This window comes from Pinus tabuliformis, chromosome X (assembly GCF_031772625.1).
Source record: "Pinus tabuliformis cultivar Carrire ecotype Pingquan chromosome X, CPIR1, whole genome shotgun sequence".
NCBI lineage: Eukaryota > Viridiplantae > Streptophyta > Pinopsida > Pinales > Pinaceae > Pinus > Pinus tabuliformis.
The window spans coordinates 1,025,358,853-1,025,383,639 of NC_142308.1; the positions used below are offsets into that span (position 1 = coordinate 1,025,358,853).

The 24,787-nt window shown below is 36.4% G+C and overlaps 1 protein-coding gene across 1 annotated transcript in view; it reads right to left on the bottom strand.

Moving 5' to 3' along the window:
* Nucleotides 1–601: 601 nt before the first annotated feature.
* Nucleotides 602–24,787, bottom strand: part of LOC149143243 (uncharacterized) — a 42,760-nt gene continuing 18,574 nt past the window's right edge. The window contains exons 7-14 of the mRNA XM_089451736.1: nucleotides 24,257–24,529; nucleotides 6,069–6,183; nucleotides 2,934–3,118; nucleotides 2,666–2,826; nucleotides 2,271–2,335; nucleotides 1,975–2,024; nucleotides 1,336–1,757; nucleotides 602–1,085 (exon numbers count right to left, since the gene is read on the bottom strand). Coding sequence (XP_089307862.1) covers nucleotides 950–1,085; nucleotides 1,336–1,757; nucleotides 1,975–2,024; nucleotides 2,271–2,335; nucleotides 2,666–2,826; nucleotides 2,934–3,118; nucleotides 6,069–6,183; nucleotides 24,257–24,529 — 1,407 coding nt within the window. The 3' untranslated portion in view covers nucleotides 602–949. The remainder of the gene's footprint in view (nucleotides 1,086–1,335; nucleotides 1,758–1,974; nucleotides 2,025–2,270; nucleotides 2,336–2,665; nucleotides 2,827–2,933; nucleotides 3,119–6,068; nucleotides 6,184–24,256; nucleotides 24,530–24,787) is intronic.

Here is a 24,787-nt window from a genome sequence, read left to right on the forward strand (position 1 = left end):
TTTAAATTATTATTATTTTTATTAATTATAAAAGAATGAACATATGAATTAAAGATATATATTAAAAAATGTAAGAATAATTTTAACAATGAAAATTCATCTCATTTTACTGTTGACATTTTTAATGTATAAATAAATGTTATTAAGAAATCAATACATCCCTTATCAATATCAATCAAAATATTTTTTTTTTATATTTTATTTTAATTTATTTTTGTTTTTTTTTAATTAAATTAAAAATTAAAATCTTAAATTAAGATTGAAAAAATATCAATATCAATCGAAATATTTTTTATATTTTATTTTAATTTAATTTTGTTATTTTTTTACTTAAATTGAAAAAAAAAACTACACGCCATAATCTTGCTTTTTAAATTCATCCCTTATTAAAATAGAGTTTTACACTAAACAGTGATAATACCATCCTTGATAAAGAGAAGCTACACACCATAATAATGCTTTTTAAAGTCATCCATTATCTAAAATAAGGTTTTACAATAAACAGTCATAATACCATCCTTCATAAAGTTTTCAGATTTTTAAATAAAAAATTTATTATTTATATGAAAATAAATTATTACAAATCTATATCAACGCTGCGTGACACTGGAGAAACATGTCTTTCCACCGTATCAAAACCATAAAACTAAAACGATCCAAGGGTGTAGAAAATGTCAGAATAAACTGGGACTTCAAGTAACAGCTTTGTTACCAGTTTTTTCCTTCCTCCCACATGCACTTATTTCTACTTTCGCAGAGTGACTACAAAGATGAGGGAACATTAATAACAATGGAAAGGAAGGAGTATCACAAATATCTTTAACATCACACCGAAACAACACCAAAACATAAATTAATTTTATTTTCTTCCTCTTTCTTTTTTATTATGCACTGTGACTAAAAGACGAGGGAAGGGGAGGGTCGAAAGAGGGAGTAGCCAACGCTAGAATTAAATGTCGTATATTTTGCATTCAACGTCCTCTATATCGACCCTGCACATTTCCTCTTCCTCAAGAACAAGAACTTCGCCCAAGGTCGCTGCATATTTTGCATGCACCGTGTGTGCAAACTCTACAACTCTTTGGCTGTTTATTACAAAACGAAACATATAATCAAAGTTAAGTAACCATTTATTTAATCTAAAAGTTGGGTAAATAAAAAATATAGACTGAGAAGGCAATGCATCAACAGATTATCTATATATGTTTGTGTATATATCTAATGGTTTAATTCTTGACCAGTTTGAAACTTTCAGTCGTTTAAAATGATAAATGAGCAATATTTATTTAATACACTGCTGCTAAAAGCATAATATTTGTGTTATGAGATGAATACCTGTCAGCCCATTCATTGTCAAACCAAGCGACCACTTTGATCATGTCCTCTCCCATGACCATGGTGAGTGTAGTATCTACAGTGGCCGAAGCGTGGGAACCGAGAAAGTCCATGGACACCAAGGGATTTTCACACACTGCAACAATACCTTGGAGGGGTCCATCCGAAGCACCCTTCTTGAAGGCTTTCTTCACATCATCTACGGTAAACCCCTTATTCCCCACGGTGACCACCAAGTCCACGACAGAAACGTTGGGGGTGGGCACGCGCATAGCAATGCCGTTGAACTTATCGTTGAGATTGAGAGTGCTGGGCAGCACTCGAGAGAGTGTATTAATGGATATATCGATGTTTGTTGGAACTATGTTTAGCGCCGCCGCCCTTGATCTTCTCTTGTCACAGTGTATTGCATCCAACAGGCTCTGCATTGAGACATCCAAATTTAAATGAAACCTTTCCATAACCGTTCATCTAATTATATGAAACAATAAGAGTTGTCTGGTTCGAATTCTTTATTAACGTTAATAACATCAATTTAGTGGAACTAGATTTATTAAAATGTGATGAAGAACTGTGGAATCCATCTATTCAAAATTTGCCACTAGTTTTCTTTCAAAAGGTTTTACAGAATCCAATCACCTGATCGCTGGTGTATGAAAGTGTTGCAGTCACACTCCCTTTCGCTATACCTGCAACATCGACATGACAACATTCTTATGTTATATTGGTCACTTCGACCGATTTCCACGACATACAATTATAACCATGCAAAATTTGCATGGATACCTGCAATATAGCTGGGCCGATTTTTTTCTTGTTTTATTCAATTAAGCACTTAGACAGATCTATTAAGCCATCAGCGAAATATTTGTAACCACCCTTAACAGAATTAATCTCCTAAAACAAATACCACAAATCAGGAAGCAATCACTTACCACCGAACTCGTCGTTCAGAATTTTGATTAATGGAGCAATGCAATTTACTATGCCAGAGCCATTACTGCAAAATGTAGGTTATGTTATGTCAAAGTCAAGTAAGGATTGATATTATTATCATTGTCTGGTTGTAAAGATTGGAAAAGAGAAAAAGTCTTCGGTGAGAAACCAGAAATCAAAGATATTTCACACACACACAAAATAACTCTAGAGTCTACAACACTAAGATTGAATCGGAACTATCTATGACGAATATTATTGGAACACATTCGGGCCACCTGCAGATCTTTCTCCGTTTTGCCCTGGTAAAACTCAATGGTCAAAAGATTATAAAGATTCATGAAAGTGACATGACTCTGAGAAAGGAATGAAATGATGATTTGCTTTTTTTAACCTAATGATGTTGTGCTCGTCGTGAGAGAATTCGCTGTCATTGATTCCCACAACATATGTGGGAATATCGTCGCCCCTCCCAGGTGCTGTAATGATCACCTTTTTAGCCCCCGCTCCAATGTGCTTCTCAGCTTGGGTTCTCTCTGTAAACTTTCCGGTCGCCTGCATCATTGGATTGCATTAATTCAGGCTCAACTATATCTATGTCAACTATAGTTACTACGTACTCGAGGCATAATATATGTATTTCAAGATATATAAGCCCTTACCTCGATGACAAGGTCAACACCGAGGTTCGCCCATGGCAATTGCGAGGGGTCTTTCTCAGAAAGAACATAGATTGGCTTCCCACCCACGTGCATGCTTCTGTAGCCACTCCCATCAGCTTTAAATACGCCCTCCACATCAGCATCAAATTTACCCAGAATTGAGTCATACTTAGAAGGTGAGCAGCCTGCATTCACAATTCAAAGTAAAACTATACGCTCAGTTTCATAAATATGGAAAAGAAATGCCATCTAAACATATGGAGAATATATATATGAAAGTTAGTGTTTAATAAATAATAAAATTTCAATTAAAATAAGAACTTTCCAAAGGAGTTATGGCTACAATTTTATCTCAATGGTGACCAAGGTAGATTAAATAGTTGATCTGATACATGCTAAAGTGATAATGGATGTATAGGCATCAAGATAAACATATATATATTTTAAATAATGTTATTTAATTAGTATAATATTTTTGTTTTAAAAAGTAACATTAATTGTTAGGAAAAGTGCTTATACCTTGTAATGGTTTGGAGAAATTATCTCAATACAATATTGTGGAGTATTTATGCAACATTGTAGAGAAAACATTATAGTGTTAGAGAACTTTTGTAGCACCTATAAGAATTCTATAATCTTGCGAATAACTTATGTAGTGTTAATAAGAATCTTATAATATTAAAGAGAACTTTTGTAGCACCATATAACTTTTATAGTTATGCACCTGAATGCATTTAATACTATTGTGACCTACTTTATCTTAATTAGAGTGGAGATAAAAGAGGAGGATCTATCTATGATTATTTTGTGGTCTTTAACATATTAAAGGGATAACTTGGTAATGACCATTCAAAGTACTATAAAAAAATTAGCGGTTGATGAGGTGGTAATTGCCTTATTATCATAGGAGGTTAGGTGAAAATCCTTTGAATCCATGAATGAAGCTTTGACCATTTTTTCTTAAAATTACACTCACGAATTCACAATAACTTAAGTGTGAATGCATTTATCATAAATTCAAAATGTTATTGAGCAATTAAAAAGTAGAATTCAGAAATGAATAGTAAGAAGAAAGACAGAGAGACACATCTTGGTAACATAGTTCACCCAATTTGGGCTACATCTTTGGGCCCACTCATTTATGCATTTGATCTATTATTATAATGTGAATCATTTCATTTCCTTCAAAATTACACAGAGAACTAATAGCCCAAAAACTCTTGGTAAAAAACATTTCCACAAAACACACTTTCTTGTGCATTGGTAAAAGCACAGATTTGTTGAACAAAAGGTCTTGGGTTAAATCCAAACCTTCCCATTGTTCAATCCTTGGTATTCAAACTTTGCGTAAAATAATACCCCTGCAATAATTTTTAACCTCGGACATCCTTGGAGTAATGCAAAAAAAATCCTCAACAACGTATTAACCTACGGCCTCCTTGGTGGAATGCAAAAAAAATCCTATTATATATACACCAAGTTGCAAGGTTGAACCTGTTGACTTTGGTAATTTTGTGGTCTTTGGTAAGATTTACACTTCAAACATAAATTACTAGCACTTGTTATTTCAAGTAGTTTAGTAGCATGTTGGTCAAGTCATTGAACTGTTGGTGGGGAGGTCACACGGTCAAACTTGAGGTTGGTCCATTTTGGGAAATTAGGTAACAATAAACTTTAAATATATAACCTTTCATCTCACTACCCAATTGCAACCATTGATTCATTGGTAAATTGGTTTGGGCTATTAGGTCAACATCATGGGGTCGATCTCGCCCAATGCCATTTTTAATACAATATAGTTTCACCAACTTTAAATAAAATTTTGTTCCATAATGCTTGTAATAGACAACAATTTGTGTTGTGGTAAATTGTTTGACTTGTACCAATTAGGTTGAGGGTTTGATCTTCCTACATGGTCCTTCCATGGTCAATAAGGCCCTTTTTGTTCAATTCAAGCTACCACATTGCAATGAATGATTGGACCACATGTGAGTATTCAATTGGACCATGTGTATGCCACATAATTAGCCCACTCACTCTCCACATTACCTTTCCACATTAGCACCAAATTTGTGCCACATTAGCTCTGTCATGTCTCACATTATGGTGCTTCCACCTACTAGTCATGTCAACACGCCTTCCCATGTGTCACACTCTAATTTTTCCACCTATCATGTCACATCATCATATGTGCAATCCAGTAATCATTCCATTTGATCTGAACTTAAATAGGAACGCAACAACTTATAGATATAATCATAAACATAGAGATGCAACAGAAAATACTTCATTTCATTAATAGAAAAATATTGAACTATGCTTAGAAACAGAATGGAAATAAGATAGCTCGAACGATGGTAGTTTATCTTTGAGAAGAGATGTGGCGACTACATGCCTATGAACTGTTTTACAATGAGGCTCAAGGGACTATTTATTATTGGAAAACATCAGAAAAGCGTAAGCAATCAAAACCCTAACCCCAGGAGATGTAACACCAAGGGTTTTGGGCCCCGTTGGGGTTAGTTGGGCAGCCAACTTCTTGGGGTCATAACTTGGTCATATTATGTTCGTTTGGCGCATACAATACCTTTTTTGAAAGGTTTCGCTGAGTACTACAGGTTTCACCGCAAGCCCCTACATATGGCTATGGACTTGCCGTGAACCTCAGAAACGTCATTTAGGGGGTCAAAACTGCTCGAGAAGTTTAGGACCTGAAAAACTACTAAAAATAGTAAATGTTGAAATGAACCAAGAAATAGATGAAACTGACTACGGGGTCTAGGTGGAATAGGTGGGTGGCCACCAATATCTACCTGGATCATTCCTCCCCCCTTAGGAAGCAATGGTCCCCATTGCATGCAGAGACTGCATGAGGTGAGTAAATTTCTATTGAACCCGGTCCCTGGTGAACCACTTGCCCTAGTGAAGGAGTTAGCCTACTTTGATAACTCAGTATAACTGTATCCTCTGTTCGCGAGTGTTCTTCATCTGTCTGTCCATGATCCGATCAGTTGTGGCCTGTTCCATGCAGTCCGGGTTGAGCTATGTTTTTGTGAGCTATTTTGTAATGTCACATATCCAACAATGGTGGAAAGTATGGCCGAAGACAATCTGCATTGAAAGCTGGGTGCAAACCAAGGAATGGAGGGATGTTGATCTTGAAGTTATTATCACCAACGACCTTAGTGATGGTGTATGGACCATATCGGAACAGGCGAATCTTACGATGGGGTACAGCAAGGCTCTCCTTCTGCAAATGTAGCCAAATTTGTCATCCAATTAGAACTTGTGCGACACTCGATGTTAATCATGGTGCTGCTTTTACTTAGCATTGGTTCTGTCCAATATATCATGGACCTGTTGGCGGATGTGTTGAATGCACTCAATGAAGTTGTTAGCCCTTTCATCCTCAGATTGAATGTGAGTCAAATCTACCTGAGTGGCTGCAAATGGTATGGCCACATCAATCGAGCATAATGGTTGAAATCCTAGCCCTACCTAAAAGGGGATGTGGCTTGTTGAGTTATGGAGAGCTTTGTTATAGCTATGTTGGACATAGGAGGGACTTTCATCCCACGTGCGTGGATGCTTTGAGTTGTACATGCGAAGAATGTGTATAATCATCTTGTTGACAACCTCTATGTGGCCGTCATTTTTGGGATGGAAAGTCATGGACTTAGTAAGTTTTGTATCAAGAATTGACAAGAGACATGACCACAATGCACTCAAGAATCTGTTGACTTGATCTGAGACAATGGACTATGGGATCCCAGAGTGTACCCACACTCGCTCAAAGAAGAGTTTAGCAGTGGCCTCTACTGTGATACTCTTCTTGTAGGCCGTCATGATGGCCATCTTAGAGAATCTATCTTCGACCATGACAACACAATCATTACTGTGCTTAGTAGAAGGAAGGCCCGACATGTAATCCATGGAGACAGATTCCCAAGGTCAGTTAGGAGTAGGTAGAGGAGTATAAAGGCCTTTCTTCTTGATGGTTGATTTGGAAATGGCACAGGTGGTGCAGTACCTAATGTACTTCCCAACATCCTGATGAAGTTTCAGCCAATAAAAATGCTTCTGTAATACCGCCACTATTTTCTCTACTTTGAAATGTCCAGCGACCCTATTGTAGTGCACCTCAAAAATTATCTTGGCACGCTCACTTGAAGTAACATAGATGTGTCCTAGGTGTCATAACAGTGCATCCTGAAGGTGAAAATTTGGAACTTTATTCCCTTCTAGAATTCTTTGGTATATGTTGTCGAATTCTGGATCGCTCTTGTAAAGATGTTTCCACCCTAATGTCTCATGCCCACAGTGATTAGCACAATGACTGATGGTCGGTTGAGGCAAGTAGCGATGTTATTGGTGCTACCCTTCTTATACTTAATGTTCAAATGGAAGTGTTGCAAATAGGTGGACCATTTCTGATGGCGATTATTCTGCAAATTCCCTTGTGTCTGATGAACTATAGAGGTGAGTGGTCTATGTGGATGACCGTTTCCTTCCCTATAATTTAATGCTTCCATTAACGGTAGGCCCGCATAATGGAATAAATTTATTTTTTGTAGGTGGGGCACTTTCGGACTGTGTCTGAAAGTGTCTCATTGTGGTAAGCCACTGGATGCCCATGCTCAGTAATAACCACACCAATAGCATAGTCAGAGGCATCCATCTCAATCTCAAATGGTTGTTGTAGGTCTGGTAATGTGAGCACTAGTGCAAAATAGAGGCGATTCTTCAAGGAGGATAACACTTTTTGTTGGGTTTCCGACCAAAAAAACTTTGTTTTCGCTCCTCCCTTGGTGAATTTACTTAAAGGCTAAGTGATATGAGAGAACCCCAACACGAACCTAGCGTAGAAATAGGCAAGACCAAAAAAGTTGCAGAGCTTTGTTAAAGTGGTTGGGGCTAGGAAATCCTAAACGACTCGTATCTTGGATGGGTCCACATGTACACCTTTCTCACCAATGATGTATCCCAGATATTTAACCTGGGTCAGGCCAGAGGTGCATTTCTCCATGTTAGCACACAACTTGTGTTGTCACAGGGTTTGAAGGACCTTTGAATATGGTGGAGGTGCTCTTCCCAACTTTGGATGAAGATCAAGATGTCATCTAAATACACCACCACGAATGCATTGGTGAAGGGTTGCAAGATGTCCTCCATTAGTCTCATGAAGGTTGGAGGAGCGTTCGTCAATCTGAACGACATGACCAACCATTCGAAAAGGCCCTCCTTGGATTTGAAGGCACCCTTCCACACATCGGAGGGTTCGATAGGCACCTTGTGATAACCTGAATTCAAGTCAATCTTGCTAAAATATTTTTCCCCTTTAAGTTAGTCCATAAGGTCATTAATCCGCGGGATCAGGTACCTATTTCGGATAGTGATCTTGTTCAGCACCCGATAGTCAATACAGAGCCTCCAGGTCCCATCCTTCTTCTGTACCAATACAATCAGGCTCCCATAAGGTGGCGAGATTGGCCTGATGTGCCCTTTCTACAATAGTTCCTTAATTGACCTCTTGATCTCATCATTCTCTAGAATAGAGCATCGATAGATCAGTCCATTTGGCATTGATGCTCGAGCTCAGATCGATGGAATGCTTGACGTGACAATGTAGAGGTACCCCTGTGGGTGAGGAAAAAATATCCTTGTACTCCTCCATGACCTTGTCCATCTGTTGTTGCTATGCAAAGGAGCCCTGCCTAGAATCCATGGCCACAACCTTCTTCTTGCCCTAGGGGTGAATCATAAGGAAAACAAATTTCCTGGTCTAGGAAATGATCTTACTGCATTGCTTTGCAGTGATCAAAGAGATGGCGGTAGGCGGGGCTACCTCCAGTATCCTGTACAACTTATTAGCCAAAGTAATAATCACAGAGCGAGGTCTAGACTCATATACAGCATGTCGCTTCCACAAGTATGGTTTTCCTAACAATACATCACAAACTTCAAGAGGAGCAACATCACATAGTACCTCATTTGTGAAGGGCTTGATGCTATAGGGAAGGCGACATTGTTGGCTGACGCGAAGATCTCGTCCTTGGTGAAGCCATTTGATGGTGTACGGCTATGTATGTGTTGTAGTCTTTAGGCCCAACCACTTCATGACCTATACTGAAATGAGGTTCCTTTGGCTCCCACTGTCAATAATGAACTGCAACAGAGAACCCTTCACCCACATCTGTGATTGGAAGAGGCATTCCCCCTCCTTTGGATCTTCAGGCTCAATCTTTTGGATCTTTATGGTGGTCATAGTCGCACTGGGCTCCACATCAGTGATCTGTTTCCCTTTGTCATTTCTCTTATGGAGTTTTGATTTAGAGTCGAAATTTGTGTCTTATTCAGAATCCTTCAGCTTGGCCACCATTGACTGCTTGGCCCGACACCCACTTGTATTGTGAGTGGAGCTCTTATGGAACTCAGACCATTTTCCCGTGTCCTTCATCTTCGTGGCATTGTTCTTTGCTTACGGCTTTGGTGGACTGTCATGGGTAGCCCTGCCTGGGCTTGGTCCTTTGTTCTATGGTTTGGGGGCACATTTTCCATGCTTTAGATTTGTAGATCCAAAAGTCCCGCTTATTTTTTCTAAACTTCTACTCAATCTTGACAGTGTACCGATACGCCGTGTCAAGCGAGGAAATGTCCAGGAACTCCATCTCATCCTGGATGTACTTATGTAGACAGTTGCGGTACTTGAGCACCAAATGCTGCTCAGTATCCTTGATACCCAACTTTGTGCGAAGGGTATGGAAAATATTTGTCAACTCTGGCACATCTTGGTCCCTTCCCTATCGTAGCATGGTCCACTTTATGTATTTGTCTTCATAGCTCTTGACAGGGTAATATTGTTCCTTGATGGCGTCTTAGAAAGAATGCCAAGTGGGTGTGGTTGAAAACAACAAGGGTTCACCCTCATCCTTTTGTTCATAGTAGGTTTCCCACTAGTCCTTGACATGTGGGGCAACTTTTAGAAGTGCAAAAGTAATCTTTTCCCAATTGGAAAAGTTGCGAACTTAAAAATATCCTTCGAACAGATTTAACCATTTATCTACGATGTCTACATCTATCAGGCCTTCAAATATGGGAATATCAAAGTTAAATTGTACCTTAAAAGGAGTGGTGCCTCCATAGTGGTTGTTGGATGAAGATGCATCGCCTGTGGGTAGCCGTCGAAGGATCTGGGAAAAGTTATCCATCATCGCGTCCCTCTATCGCTCGAGGGCTTCCTCGAGCAACATTTTGAAAGGATCTCCTGCCCCTCGTCTTTCTTTTCTTCCACCATGGGAGGTCGTCAGGTTTTGTAAGGTTGATCTTGCAATAGTTCAACTAGATCAAGCCCTCACTCCTTATACCTTGACCTCGTTGGGGACATGCAAAGAAAAACAAAGAAAGGGAAGAATGCTCTAATACCACTAATCTAAACTTATACAAGAATGCAACAACTTAGAGATATAATCATAAACACAAAGATGCAGTAGAAAAACAGTTCATTTCATTAATAGAAAAATACTAAACTATGCTTATAAACAGAATGGAAATAAGATAGCTCAGGCGATGGTAGCTTATGTCTAAGAAGAGATGTGGCAGCTACATGCCTCTGAACTATGTTACAATGAGACTCAAGGGCCTATTTATTATTAGAAAAAATGAGAAAACCCTAAACAACCAAAACCCTAACCTCGGGAGATGTAACACCAAGATTTTGTGGTCCTTGTTGGGGTTAGTGGGGCTGTCCACTTCCTGAGGTTGTAACTTGGTCAAATTATCTTCGTTTGGTGTGTACAATACCTTGTTGGAAAGGTCTCACTGAGTACTACAGGTTTCGCCACAGACCCCAAAAAAACATCATTTAGGGGGTCAAAACTACTCCGGAAGTTTAGGACTTGAAAAACTGCTAAAAATAGTAAATGCTAAAATGAACCAGGAAACATATGAAATTGATTAGGGGGTCTAGGTGGAATAGGTGGGTGGCCACCAGTATCCACCTGGATCAAAATTTCCACATCAACACCATATGTACTGTCATGTCAATATCTGTACAGTCCACCTCAATATCATACTTCCACATGTCATCCTATCATATTTCTGTATCAGCATCCATACAATGTCGGTACATAAACATGACATCTCCTAGTGATTCCATGTGTCCCACATGCACATCTTTATTTCATGTTTTTCCAGGGTTTCAGTAGGCCATAACATTCTCTTATGACACTATTTTAACTCTATTTAAGCATAATTGGAAATATCTAGAGATGCTCTTTGATAAGAGTACATTTACATTACAAATTGTTTCCATCAATTTTAATTTGTTTTAGAGATCCTCCTGGATCACCATTCATTGAAGATAAAAGGATAAAGGAAAGAAGAGAAAGGAGTATATCCAAATTATGTGGGAGATGAAAGTCTCATAGAAATTCAAAGGAAAAATGTTGGAATTGCAACAAATTTTGTCACTTTAAAAGGGACTGCAAAGAAGAAAATAAGAGAAAGATAAAGAAAAATAATGATTTTGATAATGATTCAAGAAAATATTCTCAAGAAGATGATGGAGATGTATTTTTTACAACTTTGGCAACTTGTGCATGCCATATTGAATGGGCGATAAAGTCTAGAACTTCCTTTGATACGAATTCTCATCAATATTGGTTTTGAGCATATGAAAAACATGATGTCAAATTTGTTTACATTATTAATGACTCTCCTATCAGCACAGTTGGATGTGGTAAAGTATTCATTAGATTCCATGATGGCAAAGTGAAGGGGATCAATGGATTTATGCACTTTTTTTTATTTAGCATGAAATATAGTATCAATAAGAACACTTAATGATGTAGGTGTGAAAATTGTTTTCTCTAACAAAGGGTGAAAAATAATTCATGGAGCTATGGTATTCACTAAGGATGTTCATGTGGATAGATTGTTTCATCTTAATGAATGCACTATTAAGAGTAATTTTTTTTGTAGCAAATAAATCTATAGGATCTAATTTTTTACAATCAAAACCTCCTAAGAAAATTCTTAATTTAGAAATCAAATTAATTCCAAAGAAGACAATGTTATCGTGAAACATATTGGTTATATAAGTGAGAATGTTCCATGGTCCTTGAAAGAAAAATATTATTGATGGATTGAATGATTATTATTTTGAATTTGATTTCTGCCAGGCATTGTATATATGTAAAACATAACCACTTTTAGTTTTATTCTAGTTCTCATAAATCTTATGTGTTATTGCACTTAATTCATTTTAATGTTTCATTCTAGTTAAATTTCCTTCAGTTTTCTAAGGCTTTATATTACGTGTCATTTGTTGATGATTATTCTAAATGGACACATGTATATTTCCTTAGAACTAAATATGAGGTTTTTAGTCAATTTAAGGAACTTAAATATTTGTTGGAAACTAAAATATGTATGAAGATTAACGTGTTGAGCACTGCTAATGGCGGTGAACTTTGTTCTGTAGAGTTTGATCATTATTTCAAGGAGAGTGGCATTGAAATACATAAGACAACTTCATGTAAACCTTAGAAAAATTGAGCTGCAAAACAAATCAACAGAAGTTGTTGGAGAGAGCAACGAGTATGCTTAATGGATTTGTCCTAGAGAAGAAGTTTTTTGTTGAAGCATTTTTTATTACATTTTACTTTATTAATAGTTCTCCCACATTACCTAATGTTGATAAGAGCCATATGGATGCTTCGATGGGAAAGAAGCACTATCTTCGGCATCTTTTCTCTTTTCTTGTGAGGCCTATTCTCTTGTAGCTAAGGAGAAACAATATAAATTGGATAACAACACAGTGAAATGTGTTTTCAATGGCTATGGTATTGGTGTGAAAGGGTAAAAGCTTTGGGATCCTTTGGTTAGAAAATTTTTGTATAGAAAAATGTCATTTTTGGAGAAGTGGTCCCTTCTCCCATAGTTGAGCAACCAAAAGAGGATGAGAAGAATTTAGTGGTTCAACTACCATCAAAGAACAAGAAGGGTCAATTTAACTAGAAATTGAATAAGAAGTTAGTGAAGGACAAGATGATTAGGAAGGTTCAAAGAGTCCAAAAGAGGAGGAAGAAACTACACCTCAAACTTAGAGGAGGTCCACCTGGAAAAGAAGACAATTACGATAGTATAATTATAGCCATTCTTAATTTTGATATATATTTTCTTTATGTAATAACATTAATGAGCCTATAACTATGAAAGAGAAAATGGAGATGGAAGATGAGGAGTTGTAGAGAGTAGCCATGGATGAGGAAATGGATGCAGAAAAAAAAAAATGATACACGAGACTTAGTCCCATTGCTTGATGGAAGAAAACACATTAGATGTAAATGGGTGTTCAAGAATAAGATCAGTTCGGATGGCATTGTTGAAAAGCTTAAAGTAAGGTTGGTTGCAAAAGGATATTCCCAAGTTGAGGGAATACATTTTGGTGAGATATTCCCAAGTAATATTAAGTTAACATCTATTAGTTTTCTATTATTTGTTGCATAAATCTTTGATTTAGAGAGAGAACAAATGGATATGAAAATTGTATTCGTTCATGGTTACTTAAAGGAGGAGATCATCATGACACAACTAGAGAACTATATTGAAATAAGTAAATAGTCATTAGTTTGCAAGTTAGAATAGTATTTATATGGTCTCAAATAGTATCCTAGAATGTGGTACAAAATTTTGATTCCTTTGTGTTGAGGTTAGCTTTCTAAGGTTCAAATCAACTCACTGTGTGTATTACGAAAATGAAAGTGGTTGTTTTCCTATTATCACTCTATATGTTGATGATATGTTATTATTTGTTAATAATAAGGATGTGATTTCTGATTTAAAGTCTTGTCTTTTAACACAATTTTAAAATAAGAACTTGGAGGTTGTAAAATGTATCCTAGGAATGGATATTAGGAGAGACAAAGGAAATAAAATAATTTGGTTGAGCCAAAATAAATCTGTAAAAGTTGTGTTACAATGTTTCTAGATGGTAGATGGAAAACCATTAACAACTCTAATTTATGTGGGTACTAATGTTTCAATTGAGTAGTGTTTTACTACACCCATACATATGCAAGATACGAGTTTTATTTCAAGATGTTTGGAAATTTTATTAACAACTATGGTGATACCTCTCTATCTACTTGTCTATAGTTGGATGATAAATTGGTCAATAAGTATGCTAGGTACCACAATAATGATGTTGTCAAAATAGTGTTTGACCAAATATTTACATGAATTATGGCCTTCATGACAGCATATATTGTAGGGTCTAGGATGCTTGATGATTTCATATAGGATAACCATTATGCTACTCCCATTGTCAACATCAATTTTGAGCAATATCAATTTTGAGGAAACCGTTTGTTAACCTATTTTCTTAGTACCAAAGAATTGAAGCTTCAAGACAAGGGTTTGACAAAATACCTAAAGAAAACATGAGGATTTTTAAAATATTAATGTAATCATATCAGGGTAACACAATCAATTTTCCACTTAAGTCATTGGAACATGTTTCCTCCATTAAGCTTACATTACATTAAAGTTCGGGATATCAATGACCCAATAGTTCCTTCTATATGTTCGTAAGTCATAAAATGACCCTTATTTGCTTCTAGACTATGGTATTAGTATGAATTCAATGTTATATCTAGTTTTGCAACTTTATGGAGGATGGGGAAAGGCCATACCCTCCATATCTAAGCGCCACTCGTTTAAGGACACCGTTAATAATAAATCCATTGCATTAGTGTAGATCCTCAGTGCAATGTGTATATTGTCGATAAAAATGAGGATCCAATAATGGAGGACAAAGGAAATATTTTTTACCTTTCCATACTACTAGTCCAAGGCATTAATATGCAATCATAATGGTTTCTAAGTTTCGACATTATTTTTGTACTAGTGACTATATTCATGTTGTACAAAGGATTTTGAGGCATATCTTATTTTCATAGATCCTTTTAGTATCTAATATCACAATCATGTTGAGGATGTGGTAATGTTAAGTCACTATTGCTCAGTGGATGTACATTGTGCAATTCCAACAATCAGGAGGGAGAGCTTGAGCTTTGAGACTGCATAGTGCGCAGCTCAAGGAGGCTTGAAGGACAAGACTATGCAATTTCTAAGGTAGTGGATTCAAGCTTAGGGAAAGGACACTAGAAAATCCAACTACACAGTTTTGGATGTCAAGAGAGGTTGGGATTCTGCGCATTGTGAAATTCCGGCCGCCAAAGGAAAAGCTTGAGGGTTGAAGATGCAAAATGCGCAGTTCATGCCAGTCCATGAGACATAACTTTGCAATTCTAGGGGTCAAAGTGGGGAGCTGGGTACAAAAATTGCACAAAGAAATAGCCTTGGGGGACAGGGACTACGCATTGTGCAGTTTCAAGGAGAAAAGTCACAACTTAGAGCGTTGAGACTGCACAGTGTGCAATTTAGTTGGGGCCCAGTGAAGCTAAGTTGCTCGGTGAGGAAGTTTTTCCGAAAATGGCTAAGTGTGGGATAGGTAATGAACTGTGATGAAGCTTGACTGTGATCACACACTTAGCATACTTTGATGACACGACAACATAGATCATCAGAACACATGAACAAATCATTTTCCTTTATATGGCTACCTCATGACAAGATACAACAAGTGCGACACTTAAGATATTTAGGATGACAGTGACGACACTTGTGCAATAGTGCTCAAGAATTTTATGTATGAATGCGACATATTTTTACATTGTTAGGACACCTCATATACACAAACACTGACCTTTGAAAGCATTAAAATAGACTTGCTAACATTGCACAACAGAAAAACATGTCAAAACATAATAGTTAGCCCAACATGAAAACGGTACCAAAGCACTACAAGAAAGCTCATGAAATGAGCTCTAGTGTTTGCAACAACAATATAAAAGACAAGGCTTCGAAATTGAGTGTAAGCCAAAATTTTGGAGGGTGTTGCAGCAGCTACAACAGGTTCCTCCTACATTGAATGATGAAGAGGTTGGTAAGGTGTTCGAGAAGAAATACAGAACCTCTTCTTATCCCCCTTCCTATTAAGATGTGCTTACAAATCAATTTTCTTCCCCACTGGTTAGAAGAAGCAGGAAATATCATAGTATAGAGAACTTGGGTTCTGAGCCCTATCTTGCTTCGTCAGTCCAGTTGTGGACCATCGCCTAACAATTTGTAGAAATGCCTTGTTTCTACATTTTCTATAAGCATTTTCTTTAGGAATAAACATTTGAAGATTTAGTTTTCAGCCTTTGGCCCCCATGTTCTTATTGGGAGGAGATTGGTTTTTAGCCTTTCTAGAATTTTGTGAGGGAAAAGCAATCACTTAATGTACTCTTGATGTACTTGCCCCATTGAGGTGTTGATTTTTAATATAATCTATATAATCACTCTTACTATAATAATAATAAAAATAAAAAATAAAAAACCATATAATAAAAGAATAGATTAAAAATATTCTATTTTAAATTTAAAAATATAATAGCACAATCATATTAATTAAATGATTTCATAAACATCAATTTATAATCAGCATTAAAACACTTATTTCATTATATATTCCATATTGCCAAAATTTAAAAAATCATAAATACTAACTAAATTATAGTTTTATTTTAAATTATTTTTATTTTTATTAATTATAAAAAAATTAATATATGAATTAAAGATATATATATTAAGAAAATAAAAAATATTTTTAACAATAAAGAAAATGATATTTTTAGGGTATCAGTTTTTTTTTATTAAAAAACCACATAATTTATCAATACCAATCAAAATAATTTTTTATATTTAATTTTAATTTAATTTTGTAAATTTTTTAATTAAATTGAAAATTAAAATCTTACACGCCATAATCTTGCCTTTCAAAGTCATCCATCTATTAATTACGGATATTTGAAATAAGGTTTACATTAAACAGTCATAATACCATCCTTGATAATCTGTTCAGATTTTTAAATAATAAATGTATTATTTATATGAAAATATATTATTATAAATCTATATCAACCGTGAGTGACAATGGAGAGGAGCATCAAACATATCTTTCGAATGTATCAAAACCATAAAACTAAAACGATCGAAGGGTGTAGAAAATCTCAGAATAAACTGACACTTCAAATAACAGCTTTGTTACCGGTTTTTTCTTTCCTCCCACATGCACTTATTTCTAATTTCGCAGAGTAACTACAAAGATGAGGGAACATTAACAACAATGGAGAGGAAGGAGTATTACAAATATCTTTAACATCACACCGAAACAACACGAAAACATAAATTTATTTTATTTTCTTCCTCTTTCTTTTTTATTTTGAACTGTGACTAAAAGATATGGAAGGGGAGGGTGGAAAAAGGGAGCAGCCAACGCTAGAATTAAATGTCGTATATTTTGCATTCAACGTCCTCTATATCGACCCTGCACATTTCCTCTTCCTCAAAAACAAGAACTTCGCCCAAGGTCGCTGCATATTTTGCATGCACCGTGTGTGCAAATTCTACAAAATTCTACAACTCTTTGGCTGTTTATTACAATCAAAACCAAACAAATAATCAAAGTTAAATAACCATTTATCTAAAAGTTTGGTAAATAAAAAATATAGACTGAGAAGACCATGCGTAACAAATTATCTATATATATGTTTGTGTATATATCCAATGGTTTAATTCTTGACCTGTTTGAAACTTTCAGTTGTTTAAAATGATAAATGAGCAATCTTTATTTAATACACTGCTGCTAAATCCATAATATTTGTGTTATGAGATGAATACATGTAAGCCCATTCATTGTCAAACCAAGCGACCACTTTGATCTATTGAAATTATAATTTCACCTGCGGCGTAATTACTCCAGAAAACCACTTTTATCGCACTGCTTTTCACGAGTTGGTGGTTTTTCCTCAAATGGCAGTGATAAACAGCAGTTTTGCAAAAACGGTTTTCATCGGAGCATAAACTTCCTGTAGATTGAGCGAGCGATAACCGTTCGATTGAAATCTTGGTTTGGAGCCGTTCGATGGAAGTCATCGACTGAATGTACAGGCCTGCAACAAATGACATTGCGTGAAGTAAATTTTGTTTGACCACCAGCGCTATCATAAAAAAAATTAATGGAATCTAATGTGATTGTTAGAACGTAGGTAAAATTTTAATTTTAATGTTTTTTATTCACGGGTGTATTGCATAGGAAATATGTATTGTTATTTTTGTTTTAGTTTTGTTGTTGAACTAGTAATGGAGCACGCAGCAGCGTGAGTGAAAGTAAATTTTGCTGGTTGAATGGAATATGTAATGAAATGTAAGGGGAATCACATATAGCACCTTGTAGGTGAAACACACACAACAGTGTGAATGTAAGGATTGTTCGTTGAGAAAACGAAAGGCAATGCGCAACAGTGCTAATGTATTTTTTTTGTTAATATGAAATGTAATGTACAACAGCATATGTAAAAGAAATTTTTCTTTACAGCCGTAAATGTAAGATTTTGTTTTCACACAACAGTGAATGTAATGTAAGAAATTTTTCACACAGCAGTGTAAAAAATTTCAAAGCAGAGACAGAGTAAATTTGCAAAGAGACAGAGTAAATTCCTTTTTGTGTGGAACTGAAGCGTTCCTGTTGTAATCCCTCTGTTAAGAGGAAGATATTCTTGTTGTAACAACAAGTTTTATTAATGAATGCAAATTTCATTTTGCATATGTGAAACTCTATTTTGAAAACAATTTTTGCTTCCCTGTGTTGAGATCCTGTGTTAAAATAGAGCATCTCTGTTCTGTTCAAGTTATTTTTGTTTGGAATTACCAGAAATTCCCAACATGGTATCAAAGCTTGTCCAAGCTCTTTGAAGGTGTCAAAGAATCTGAAGGAGGGTTTCTTGTTGCAGCAGCTTTTCCAGCAGAGTGAAGACTCAGTCAAGAAAAAAATCTAAGGTATTTCTCAAGTTTTTTTTGTGTCCTCAACAGTGAAGATTGTCCTAGACAGTCTACTATTTTAAATACACAGTCAAAGTATTTTAAAGCATAGTTGAGAGTGCAAGAATGGCTGAAGCCAGCACTAGCATGGGTATTTTTAATACTCATCTTCCACGGTTTAATGGAAAGAACTATGACTATTGAGAAATAACTATGAAAGCTTTGCTTGCTTCTCAAGACTTATGGAAATTTGATGAGGATGGTTTTGAAGAACCAGCAAATGAAAATGTGTTTAATAGGTTAACTCACGCAGAGAAATATCTGTTGAAGAGCTATAAGAATAAGGATTCTAAAGCCCTCTGCTTTTTGTATCAAGTAGTGCATGAGATTGTGTTTCCAAGGATAGCAGCAGCAAAGACAGCCAAAGAAGCATGGAAAACTCTCAAGACAGCCTATCAAGGCATGGAGAAAGTGAAGACAGCAAAACTACAATTGCTGAGAAGATATTTTGAGATTCTTTGCATGAAGGAGTCAGATAATATTGACTCATTCTTCACACATGTCATTGGTCTGGTCACACAGATAAGGTCTCATGGAGAGATTCTTGAAGAAAGGATGATTGTGGAGAAACTATTGAGGATCCTACCCTCAAGGTTCAATGTGATTGTCACCACCATAGAAGAGACAAAGGATCTCACAAACTTTTCAGTTGATGAACTACATGCGTCACTAATAACACATGAACAAAGATTGAGTAGAAATGAAAACTCATCTCTAGAACATGCCTTTAAGACCCAGATGTTATTTGGAAGAGGAAGAGGTCAAGGCAGAGGAAACAAGAAAGGAAGAGGCAACAATCCAAATCATAACCAAGGCCAAGGCAGCACCTAACAAAGTGGACAACATCACGCTCAAGGACAAAGGTATGATAAATCCAATGTCCAATGTCACTATTGTAAAAAATATGGGCATTATGCAAATGAATGTAGGAAGAAGCAACATGATATGAGTAATAGAACTAGTGCAAATTTCACTAGAGAAAATATCAGCCAAAGCAATTTGTTTTTAGCCTGTAATATGGCTGAAGAAAAGAGTGAAGAAATATGGTTTCTAGACTCTGGTTGCAGCAACCATATGACATGAAACATAGCCCTGTTTTCTATGTTAGATCAGAGTGTGAAGTCTCAAGTCACACTAGGGACTGATAATAAAGTTTCTGTTATGGGAAAATGAGAAGTAAAAGTCTTGACAAAGAAAGGTGAAAAGAAAACCATAGCAGATGTTTATTATGTTCCTGGAATGAAATGTAATCTCTTAAGTATTGGACAGCTTGTTCAAAAGGGGTATGATGTTTTCTTTGTGAATGATGTATGCACCATCATGGATAGAGCACCCAGCAAACGATGTATTGCTGAATTAAAGATGACAAGGAACAGGATGTTCCCTCTCAGAATGAAAACAGATTTGAAAAATAAAGAAGTAATAGCAACAGTGACATAAGAGGCTTACCAAAGCGAACCAAAGGATGAAAATTGGTTGTGGCACTTGAGATTTGGACATCTCAACTTTGGAGGTCTTAATTTGTTGAACAGAAAAGGAATGGTAAAAGGATTACCATTGATAGAGAAACCAGACAACCTTTGTGAAGGTTGTATCTTGGGAAACAACACAGAGAAAGTTTTCCATCAGGGAAAAGCATAAGGGCAAAAGCACCCTTAGATATTGTCCACTCAGATTTATGTGGACCAATGCAAACTCCATCACTTGCAGGAAGCCACTATATTCTAACATTCATTGATGATTTTACTAGAAAAACTTGGGTTTATTTCCTGAAGAACAAATGTGAAGTGTTTGAAAGATTTTGCAATTTCAAAGCACTTGTTGAAAACCAAAGCAGGCTGCATATCAAAGTTTTAAGAACTGATAGAGGAGGTGAGTATATCTCCAAAGAATTTCTACATTTTTGTAGAGAAAATGGAATTCACAAGCAGTTTACCACTAGGTACACTCAGCAGCAAAATGGTGTTGCCAAAAGGAAGAATAGAACATTCATGGATATGGCGAGGAGTATGTTAAAGGCAAAGCATTTGCCAAATGATTATTGGGCTGAAGATATACACTGTACAGCGTACATTTTGAATAGATGCCCTACAAAAGCAGTCATGAACAGAGTGCCGGAAGAAGCATGGAGTGGGACAAAGCAAGGAGTCACCCACATGAAATTTTTTGGATGTGTGGCTTATGCACACATTCCAGATCAACTAAGGAAGAAGTTGGACAGCAAAGGGGAGAAATGTATTTTCATTGGATAAAGTGAGGAATCCAAAGCTTACAAGTTGTATAACCCATCCACGAAGAAGCTTATTATGAGTAGAGATGTTCAGTTCATTGAGGATGCAGCTTGGGATGGAAGCATAGAGAAGACAGTGAATGTTAAAACCTCTTTGTCACATGATGAAAATGATGAGGAGATGGCTGAAATAGATCCCCAAACAGCAGCACCAACACAAGGACAGCAAGGGACACCCTTGAGGAGAAATGAAAGTGCTTTTACAAGCACACCACCAGGAGGAAATTCAAGTGCTTCTTCAAGCACTTGTACACCAAATGAAAGAGGTAAGAATTTCATAAATTTAAGTGACATTTATGAAAAAGAGGAAGCAAATGAAGGTATGAACTCTTTGTTTGCTTTATATTGTCATGTTGATGACCCTGTTCATTTCGAAGATGCAATTAAGGATAGGAAATGGATAGAAGCTATGGATGAGGACATTAATTCCATAGAAAGAAATAAGACATGGGACTTAGTTGAGCTACCAAAAACAAAAGAAGTCATTGGAGTTAAATGGGTCTACAAGACCAAGAGTAATGCTGAAGGCAAAATAGAAAGACACAAGGCAAGATTGGTTGTCAAAGGATACAGGCAGCAGTATGGGAGAGATTATGAGGAAACTTTTGCACTGGTTGCTAGAATGGAAACCGTGAGAGCAATGTTGTCCATAGCAGCACAAAACAAGTGGAAATTTTACCAAATGGACGTGAAGTCAGCATTTCTAAATGGAGTGTTAATGGAAGAGGTTTACATTGAGCAACCTCTAGGCTATGAAAAGAAAGGCCAAGAACACGAAGTGTGCAGATTGAAGAAAGATCTTTATGGGCTTAAGCAAGCACCAAGAGCGTGGTACAGTAGGATAGATTCCTATCTACTGGAAAATGGATTTGAAAAGTGTGAGGGAGAATCCACCCTCTACATCAAAGAAAAGGATGGTAAAATACTAATTGTTGTGCTATATGTTGATGATGTTATTTTCGCAGGTAATGATGATTATCTTATTAAAAATTTCAAAGCAGTCATGAAAGAAGAATTTGAAATGACTGACATGGCTTTGCTGAGATACTTCTTAGGAATAAAAGTAGAAAAAAAAGGAAATGGGATTTTTATCTCACAAGCAAAATATGTTAATGAAGTGTTGGAAAGATTTAACATGAAGGAGATCAAGGCAGCAATCACTCCCACAATGATGGGATTAAAACTCAACAAAGAGGACAGTAGCAAGGATTTTTATCCTTGTTTGTACAAGATCATAGTTGGCAGCCTCATGTATTTCACTGCAACTAGGCCGGATATAATGCATGTTGTTAGTTTAATTTCCAGATTCATGGAGAGGCCAAAACAAGCACATTGGCAGGCAACAAAAAGGATTCTGAGATATGTTAAAGGTACTAAAAGGTTTGGCATTTTATATACTGTTTCAAAATGTTCATATTTAATTGGATACACTGATAGTGATTGGGCTGGAAGTGTAGATGATCGGAAAAGCACATCCGGTTATGTTTTTCACATGGGTTCAGGAGCCATTTCATGGGCTTCTAAAAAACAGCCTATTGTAGCGTTGTCTACAGCAGAGGCAGAATATGTGGCAGCTACAGCAGCAACATGTCAAGCAGTTTGGATGAGAAGAATGTTAAGGAGTTTATGTCAAGAGCAAACAAAAGGAACTGCGATTTTTTGTGACAATAGCTCAGCTATTGCATTATCCAAGAATGTTGTGTTTCATAAGAGAACGAAACACATTGACACAAAGTTTCACTACATCAGGGAATTGGTAAACAATGGATAAATTGTTTTACAACACTGTAGAACTCAGGAGCAGGTTGCAGGCATTCTGACCAAACCATTAGGGCAAAAAAGTTTTGAATTTTTGAGGAAATGTCTGGGTATGACTGATAACCCAGCAGTTGAAATTAAAGGGGAGTGTTGAAATTATAATTTCACCTGCCGCGTAATTACTCCAGAAAACCACTTGTCTTTATCACACCGCTTTTCACGAGTTGGTGGTTTTTCCTCAAATGGCAGCGATAATGTACACCAGCTGACACGTGCACAGCAGTTTTGCAAAAACGGTTTTCATCGGAGCATAAAGTTCATGTGGATTGAGTGAGCGATAATCGTTCGATTGAAATCTTGGTTTGGAGCCGTTCGATGGAAGTCAACGACTGAATGTACAGGCCTGCAACAAATGACATTGCGTGAAGTAAATTTTGTTTGACCACCAGCTTTGTCATAAAAGAAATTAATGGAATTTAATGTGATTGGTAGAACGTAGGTAAAATTTTAATTTTAATGTTTTTTATTCACGGGTGTATTTCATAGGAATATGTATTGTTATTTTTGTTTTAGTTTTGTTGTTGAACTAGTAATGGAGCACACAGTAGCGTGAGTGAAAGTAAATTTTGCTCTTTGAATGGAATATGTAATGAAATGCAAGGGGAAGCACATATAGCAGTGCGCAGGTGAAACACACACAACAGTGTGACTGTAAGGATTATTCATTGAGAAAACGAAAGGCAATGCACAGCAGCACTAATGTATTTTTTTTGGTTAATATGAAATGTAATGCACAACAACATATGTAAAATAAATTTTTCTTTACAGCAGTAAATGTAAGATTTTTTTTTTCACACAGAAGTGAATGTAATGTAAGAAATTTTTCACACAGCAGTGAAAAAAATTTCAAAGCAGAGACAGAATAAATTTTCAAAGAGATAGAGTAAATTCCTTTTTGTGTGGAACTAAAGCTTTCCTGTTGTAATCCCTCTGTTAAGAGGAAGATCTTCTTGTTGTAACAACAAGTTTTATTAATGAATGCAAATTTCGTTGTGCATATGTGAAACTCTGTTTTGAAAACAATTTTTGCTTCCCTGTGTTAAGATCCTATGTTAAAACGGAGCATCTCTGTTCTATTCAAGTTATTTTTGTTTGGAATTACCAGAAATTCCCAACATGATCATGTCCTCTCCCATGATCATGGTGAGTGTATTATCTACAGTTGCCGAAGCGTGGGAAAAAAGAAAGTCCATGGACACCAAGGGATTGTCACACACTGCAACAATACCTTGGAGGGTCCATCCGAAGCAGCTTTCTTGAAGGCTTTCTTCACATCATCTACGGTGAATCCCTTATTCCCCACGTTGACCACCAAGTCCACCACAGAAACGTTGGAGGTGGGCACGCGCATAACAATGCCGTTGAACTTGTCGTTGAGATTGAGAGTGTTGGGAAGCACTCGAGATAGTGTATTAATGGATATATCGATGTTTGTTGGAACTATGTTTAGCGCTGCCCCCCTTGCTCTTCTCTTGTCACAGTGTATTTCATCCAACAGACTCTGCATTGAGTCATCCAAATTTAAATGAATCCATTCCACAACCATTCATCTAATTATATGAAACAATAAGAGTTGTCCGGTTCGAATTCTTTATTAACATTAATAACATTAATTTAGTGGAACTAGATTTATTTAATGTGATTAAGAACTGTGGAATCCATCTATTCAAAATTTTGCACTAGTTTTCTTTCAAAAGGTTTTACAAAATCCAGTCACCTGATTATCAGAGAGAGCAGAAGACTCATAGAATGAGCTTGT